Consider the following 8,249-nt stretch of genomic DNA (forward strand, 5'->3'; position numbering starts at 1 on the left):
GCTGTTTCAGCTGTGGATTTTGCCTTAGGATTGCTTTCAAGGTCCTGTTGCTCTGGGCAGCAGAAGCTGGCAGTGACATTGAGGCTGTGGGGTTATCGCTGAAGAAAAGGATTGAGTCCTGTACCTCCAGCTCTCCCTCTAACCCCTCTTCCACCCCAAGCTCTAAGGGGATGGGAAGTGCCCAACAGGCCATAAAGACCAGGGTTGTTGCTGATGCTCCCTAGCCTGCATCAGCTCCTCACCCCCTCCAGGGAAAAAGCTTGTCTTGGCTTTTCTGGCTCTGCTGGTGGGTGAGCGCTCAGCTCAGCGAGGGCAGGCGGTGGCTGCTGCAGGGGGAGGTGGCCGGGCCCTGAAAGGGTTTAGCAGGCCACAGAGAAGGAGAACTTGGGCTCTGCCTGCCCTGCAGCTCTCCTGAGGGATGCTTCTGCTTCAGCTCCTTGAGGGCATGTTGTTCACCACGGGCGTAGGCAAAACACCGCTCTGCAAAATAACTTTCTATGAACCTCCAGGAGAACAAAAATACAGATCTGACCTGAAGTGACGACCCCGTGCTTGCTCAGACCAGGATTTTAGGACAAGTTTCTCTCCCCTGCTTCACAGCTGTGGGTGTTCTCCTGCATTGTCTCTGATACCTGATGCCCTGCAGCTGTGGGAACAGCTGTAAGAGGGCCCTGGCCTCCAACATGCAGGAGACTGTGGAGGAGCTTGGAGCAGGGGAAGGGCCTGCTGACTAGCTGTGGCCTGATTAAAGGCAAGGGGCAGCAGCGGCACGGAGGCTCCCTGTGGTGAAGTAGCTGGGATGGGGCTGTGTGATTCTGTGGCACCTCATTTTGTTTGCTGTTTGGTCATGGCCAGGGGCTGTAGATGCTACAGCAATAATAACCTTATCTGCAGCAGGGTGCAGGGCTGAGAATTGGGAGAGGTCAGGCAGGGCATCTGCTTTACTGCAGAGCTGCTGCTTTTCCTGCCTGGCTCTCCTGTTCCCCCGTCTCGCTGCAGAGCTGCAAGTGTGTAATGATACTTGTGAAGTGTTGTGAGAAGGTGGGCCTCTGGCTGGGATGTGAATCAAGTAGACTACAAAGTGATGCCCTACATGTTGGGGGTGGCATGTGAATGAGCCTTAGGAGAAAATGGAGGAGACTGGGTTCCCCAGTTGAATGAAGTGTGATGGTCTGTGGGGAAAAAACTGGCCGAAGAGGGAGAGACTGGGCTGGCTGGTGGGGAAAAGGTGCTGAACAGGGTTGCACTGATGGAGCTGGATCACGGGGTAAGGACTGTGCAGTTGTCCTGAAGTGCTGGGGGCAGAGCCGTGTAGGTGTCAAAAGCTGACAAAGAGGGGAATGCAGGTTTAACCCATTGGATTGCCTGAATGGCAACTGGCATGTGGAGGGAGAGAAGACAGGACGGGGATGGGCTAAGGCAGAGAAGAGGGCTTCATACAGCCTCTGAACTACCCACCCAGCACTCATGTTCTGTCTGTACTTTTGGGTTGCCTCCTGCCTGGTAGCTCGTCTAGGAGAAGCCCTCTTGCAGCTTCTCCCTGGCTGGTGGTGTGTGTCTGCTGAGCAGCAAGTGACATCTAGTGTCAGCTCAGGAAGCAGTAACCGTGGCTTGGGCTGGCTCCAGCTCTTCTTCCCATCCCAGGTTCTGTGACAGCAGTTTTTTGGTGCATGCAATGGGTGCAGCTGCAGTGCCCTGCTCTGAGGGAGGTGGGAAGCCCCTTGCCCCTTCTTCTGTTGGGCTTAACACCTTGAGCCAGGTCCCTCCACACCCCCATGCAGCATTGCTCTGTCACAGGTCCCTTGCTGCAGAGATGACAAACGTTTCCCTTTTGAGACTCTCTTCTCTCTGAGTGTTCTAGCAGAGTGATAAAACAAAAGGCATGGAGCTACTGGTGGGAGAGATGGGTGTAGGGGTGAGGCTGGGTACAAAGCCAGGCATGCAGGGGTAGGAGGTGACCTGGCTTCCCACCCCAATGAACGCAGTCACTCCTCAGTTTCACCTACACAAGTGTCTCTGGAGGCTGTGTGCCATGAGTGTTGCCCACAGGAGGTCACTGGAGAGCAAGCTGAGCCCGTGTCCCTGTCCCAGGTCTGCCTGTGGGGGACCCAGGCTTCCTTCTTTGTCCTTGGGAGTGTGGGTGGAGGGTGAGCAGTGGCCTTTCCTCTGCCCTCTTCCCCCATCTTGTCCTTTGGGGAAGAGCTGGACCTGGAGGCCAGGCCCCTGGCAGTCTGGAGCATGCACTTCCTTCATCTCTGGTGACTTTTTTTTTTGCCATCCTTCAGGATGATCCAGCGGCACCAGCTGGTGCAGTCTGTGCTGCAGGAGCTGCAGGAAGCCACTGAATGCTTTGGTCTGGAGGGCCTCACCAGTGCTGCACTGGAGGCAGAGAGGACCCTGTCATCTTTCTCCCTGCCTGGCTATTGTGGGAGGCAGTTCCAAGAGGAGCTGGAGGTTGACCGGGTAGCCAGAAGCCTCTATCCTGAGGATGCCCCAAGTAACATGCTGCCTCTGGTTTGTAAAGGTGAGGGGAACCGCCTCTTTGAGGCTGCCAGCGTGCTGCTCTGGGGCAACCCCAGCCTCAGCCTGGAGCTGCAGGTGCGTACGGTGGTGGAGATGCTGCTGCACAAGCAATACTACTTGAATGGCATGATCGACTCCAAGGTGATGCTGCAGGCTGCCCGCTACTCCCTCTGCACTGAGGAGACCCCAGAGATGACCAGCCTTCCCATGGCTATCCTGGAGGCCATCTTTGATGCTGATATCAAAGCTACCTGTTTTCCTGGCACCTTTGCCAACATGTGGCATGTCTATGCTCTTGCCTCAGTACTGCAGTGTAACATCTACTCCATCTACCCCATGAGCAACTTGAAGATCCGGCCCTATTTCAACCGGCTCATCCGGCCCAGGAAGTGTGGCCCGCGAACCTCCACACTCCACATCATGTGGTCAGGGCAGCAGCTCTCCCGGCAGGTCTTCAAAGCGCAGTACTTTGTGGCCGTGGTTGGCCTGGAGGAGCTAGAACCCACAATGCCTTTGCCAGAGCCTCCTGTCCAGCCCATGAAGACCCTTGAGCTGCTGAACAGTGACCCCCAGCTGACCTACTCCAACCTACGTGACCGGTACAGCATTACCAAGAGCACCTTCTACCGCTGGAAGCGCCAGTCTCGTGAACACCGGCAGAAAGCAGCTGCCAGGTTTGCAGCTAAACACTTCCTTCAGTCCTGCTTTCAGGAGGGGAATATAATCCCCCTCCAGCACTTCCGACAAATGTTTCCAGAAATCTCCCGATCCACGTACTATGCCTGGAAGCATGAGATGCAGAGCATGGTCAATGGTGATGCCTCTGCTCTGGCTGAGGCCCACGGGTTGCAGGAGCTTCACAGGGATGTCCCAAAAAAGGCTGATGTGGATGAGCCAGCAAATTCAGGGGGGAGCTTAAGATCTCGGAGTCCTTCCCTAGACCCCATCCAAGCAGGAATCTTCATGCAAGGAGCCAAATCCTACCTGGAGAAATGCATTTCCATGAACACTCTGGTGCCTTACAGGTGCTTCAAGCGCAGCTTCCCTGGCATCTCCAGGTCCACTTACTACAACTGGCGAAGAAAAGCAATCAAGGAGAACCCCAACTTCAAACCCCCCCAGTCTCCCTTGGATAACCAGAAACCTCTAGCAATAGGAAAGCCGTTCTTGCAGTTGAAGCCAAGCAGCGTGCCTGTTAGGAAGAGGCTGAATGGAGACCGGCCAGCACCCAGGAGTCTCCTGCAGCTCAAGCCCTCTCTGTGCTGGAGAAAGCAGCTGCGAGATGTGGCCAGGAGGCAGGTCCAGCAATGGCGGCTGCCGTTCTGCAAGTATCGCCTGCGCTACCCGTCTCTCTCCTCCACATCCTACTGGTTTTGGAAGGGCAGTGGCCGGGCTCTCGGGCAGCGTCGCGTGCCCTGGACCGGCTCCAGCCGGCCATTGAACCGGGCGGCTTCCCTGGCACCTCCAACAGCAGAGCCAGGCCCCAAGCCCCAGTGCCACGTGGAGGTCGCCACCAAGCACCTCAATAAGCCAGTGCCGGCCACACCGTACAACACCACCATTTCGGGCTATGCTATGTCAGAGAGAGCCAACAGCCGGATGTTCGTGATGGATGTGATTGCCACTGCCCAGTTCAAGGCACAGGCCAAGCTGTTCCTGCAGCAGCGCTTTGAGTCGAAGACCTTCCCCACCTACAAGGAGTTCAGTGCCCGCTTCCCGCTCACGGCCCGTTCCACCTATTACATGTGGAAGCGTGCCCTGCATGATGGGCTGACGCTCGTGGATGCCTGAGCGCTGGTTGCCAGCTGGCTTGGCCACAGCTCCTCTGCTGACGTGCCCTTTGGCTCTCCGGTGGGGTGCCTGGGCTGGGGCCCTGCTCTAACTTTTGTTCTGGTTTGGTTTTGTTTTGTTCCTAGTCTCTGGCTTCCTTTTCTGTGTGGTTCAATCAGGTATGGGAGTGTCCTTGCAGTGCCTGTTCCCAGAGACAGGAAGAGTGGAAAGAGCTGCCCCAAAGGAGGGGACCTGGGGGGTTGTCCCTTTTTTGTGCTCGGAGGGTGAGCAAGGGAGGCAATACTGTGTCAGTGTCACGGGATGCTGCCGGGCCTCTTGAGACCGAGGATGTGAAGGTCTCTCTGCCCCAGGCACTTGCTTGAATGAGTAACATGGGTGTGCATGACAAGCGTGGAGGTGCCCACTGTCCCCTAGGTGAGCAGAGCAGTGCTGGCTCAGCTGTGTGAGGAGGGGCTTGGGGAGTGCTCAGCTTTACAGGAGGAGCGTCTTTGATCTGGGTTCTTCCCAGCTAAGGAGAATAAAAGCTTCACTTGGGGTCAGCACCAATGCCATCTTGGCTTTCTGGCTCTTAATACTTGCCTCTGGCTGCCTTGATCTTCCCTAGAGGGAGCAGAGGCTGGTAGAGGAGGGGACTTGTTTGTGTCCCCACTGGAGTCTGCTGGGAATGCTAAACTAGGAGCTGGTGTCCTTTGCAGGCTCCGGAGAAGCTGTCCTTACCTTTCTGGTGTTGTAGCAATAACCTTTCACACAACCCTTTACTCTCACAGCTGGCAGCTGCCTTAATTTCCTAGGGTCTGTCTTCCCTGGTGCCTGGGAGAAGGCAGAGAGACCAAACCTTGTGTGCCCAGTGTCCCTGTGTCCCCTGTGCCATGCTGCAAGCTGAATGCAACATGGGTGTCTCCTTGCAGCAAGCCTAGATGCATATATTTCACTTGTAAGAAACCAAAGCAATAAAGACTCTTCCACTCCTAGTCCTGTGCAGTTTCTTACTCTTGCTTGTGTGATTTCTGGGCAAGGCAAGGCTTTTCCCTCCCTGCCTGCTTTCTAAAACTGGCTTGTGGTGGGGGAGAGCCTGTGTGCACCTCAATCCCTGCTCCTGTGAAGGTCCTCTTCTACTTCGTGGGACCTGGTGGGGACCATCTGCTTGGTGGAGCTCTGCAGGCCTGGCAGGGGCTGTGTCTTCCTGGTGAGAGGCCAGGACTTGCCTCCCGGATCGGCTGCAAGGCTGGGGATGATGCGGTGGGCACAGCTTTGTGATGGCAAGGATGTGGTGGCAATCTATGAGGTGTCAGCAGGTGGTCCTGCCCTGAAGTGGTGGTGCTGTACTGGGAGGCTGAAACCAGCTGCTTGCACCTCTGCCCTGCCAGCATCTTGGGATACAGGGCTATAGGGGTCCCTGCCTGCCCAGGCTCTGCTGGGGGTCTCCAAAAAGCCCTGTCTCCTTAATGCATGTGAGCTCCCCTGTGGTGTCTACCAGTGTGGCTGTGCAGGACTGAGCTGTAGGGGGTCTGTGGCTGGCTGCTACTGCTGAGGAGGGTGGTGACAACCGCAGTACCTGCTCTTATTTCCTACAAAGCTGCTGGGGGTCAGAGCACCCTACAAATGTGAAGGGAGGCCCTCTTGAGCCCTGTACCTGCAAGATCAGCCCCTGAGGCTGGGTCTAACAGCAGGGCTGAGTCTTGTCTTTCTTACCCTCCCTTTGCAGGGGGAATAGGGAACTTTAGTGACCTTGTTAGGAGTTGAGATGCAATAATGCCCTCCCCTCAGCCTTGCTTGCAAATAACTTTTCTTTCTTCAGCGTGTCTGGGATCTCTCAGTCCCTGCTGCAGCCCAGTCCTGCTCCAGATGCAGTCTGGCTTCATTGACCACCAACCACTTAGGCAGAGGGGGACCTTTGCTAGAAAGCCCTGCTGAGCGCTCCTGGGCATCAACCTGCTTGAGAAAGGGGGGCTCAAGGTCATCCTGTGGGATCCTTGGGTCTGAACTGTGTGGTGGGGCAGCCCCAGAGGAGCAGTGCTGAGCCAGTGGGGCATCTCTTCAGATACCACTTAGCTCCATGTCCTCAGTGCCAGTGGGTTCTCACCACCACCCGATCACCCCAGCGCACCCTGTGCAGTCCCAGAGGAGGGGATCCGGGGCAGCGGGTGCCCCAGGGAGGGAGGCATGTGAGGAGCGGGGAGCTGCTGAGCAGCGCTGTGTGCTGCTGCAGAGAGCCCTGGGCACTGGAGCTCTGTGTGTCAGGAAGTAATTGGAGTAATTAGCTGCCAGGGACTTCTCACCAGCCAACTCCTCCAAGGGAGTAAGCTGGTAATTACTCCAGAATGATTACCCGTGTCCCCAAACTGCCAGAGGCTACAGATAGCTGCTTTCAGCGGCAGCAGTGGCTGCAGCAGTGGCTGTGAAGGTGGACGCAAGACCCCGAAGCGTGCCCTTCCTCGGCTGAGCCGAGGGAAGAAGCAGGGATGGTGGGTTTTCTGACTGTGGGTGCTAACACAGGCCATATTTGGGTGGCCCTGAGGCTGGGGCAGACCGTGCCTGGCAGCAGGGCAGCGGCTGGGGCATCCATTGGCATGGCACAGCATGGTGGGTGGCTGTCAGCTGCTGCTGGGGGCAGGTGGGCATCAGGAGAGCCTGGGGGAACCTCTGTGGTGGGAGGTACCCAATGCCCTGCAGGCTGGAGGGGTGGCTTCTCCTGCTTCCCATCACCCGACTCTCCCTGAACTGGGAGCGTTGCATGCCTCACACAGGGCTGTGGTTGCAGGATGAACCTCTCCCAGGTGCTGGCCTTGGGCTCTCTTCTCCTACCTTCCACCACCCCTTTGCAAGACATTTTTGAGGAGTGTGGTGAAGAGGTCTAGGTGTGATGGCTTTTCTGCCCTTAGCTGGATGCCTGGAAAATAATACTCATCCTTCTGGGGGATTTTACAAGTGCCTTTACATTTCTCCCTCCTCAAACCTTGACAGCAGCAGGGTCATGGTGGGTCTCTGCCAGTTGGGACTGCCTGAATGGTGTGTGCTTGTTATTTACTGATGTAGTTTGTGGCTGAGCAGAGTTTAATCGGGGGGGAAACTGTAGCACTTGATTCATACCCATCACACTGCTCTTACATTGAGCTGGTGGTGGGAGATGAATTTGAGGTGGCCCCAGCTGCTCCACACTGCGCTGCTGGGCACTGGCAGATTAATGTCTCCCTTTGCATGTGTGGAGTGAGGTTTAGCCCAGGTGCTACCCGAAATCCCTCTCAGGCGGGCACTTAAAAGCACCGACCCCCAGCAAAGACAGAGATGAAAAGGCAATTGAAATGCAGAGGCTGGGGGGCTGCAAAGCCTGTGGGGAACAGCCCCCCACCTGCCTGCAATTTAGGGCTCTGTTCTGCCACTAACACACCCCATCTGTGTCCGTGGGACGTGGTTTGCAGATGCAGGAGGTGGGTGGCAGAGCACAGCGTGGCCTGCCTGGATGCCATGCCATGGGCATGGTTTAGTATACCTAAGCAAAGCTTTGGGACGCTTAGCTGGTACATGTTAGCTCAAGCACTGCTTTGCCTCCAGATTTTGCATAAACTGGTGGTTTGTCAGTGCAAAGAGCAAATAGTGTTGGTCTTAAAAGCATCTCAAGGTAGCAAAAGGCTTGGGGTTTGCAAGACAGCTCCTGTGCTTTGCTAGGATTAGTGATGTAGCAGCGGCGGGAGGACAGAAAAGTCAGTGCCACCATTGTTCCTGAGCTGACAAGAACAAAAACAATTATCAAGAATATCTATGTGGGGAGGAAAGAAGATGAGGAGAAAAAGGAAAAAAGGGATCTTTGGGATCAGTCCTCTGAATAAGTCCCTCCACAGGTCTGGGCCGCAACTCGGCTTTTGAGACAAGAGTCCTTTTCCTCCTGGTGCCCCCAGAGTATTTGTGGGGAACCATCTGCCTCTATCTGGCAGGTT

General features: G+C 55.9%; 1 protein-coding gene across 1 annotated transcript; it reads left to right on the top strand.

The window, feature by feature from the left end:
• The first annotated feature begins 2,286 nt into the window (after positions 1-2,286).
• Positions 2,287-4,314, top strand: VRTN (vertebrae development associated). The gene has a single exon (XM_075713127.1). It carries the CDS (start codon positions 2,287-2,289, stop codon positions 4,312-4,314), a length of 2,028 nt encoding a protein of 675 aa, XP_075569242.1.
• The last annotated feature ends 3,935 nt before the right edge of the window (positions 4,315-8,249 follow it).

Source organism: Pelecanus crispus, chromosome 6 (genome assembly GCF_030463565.1).
Source record: "Pelecanus crispus isolate bPelCri1 chromosome 6, bPelCri1.pri, whole genome shotgun sequence".
Classification (NCBI taxonomy): domain Eukaryota; kingdom Metazoa; phylum Chordata; class Aves; order Pelecaniformes; family Pelecanidae; genus Pelecanus; species Pelecanus crispus.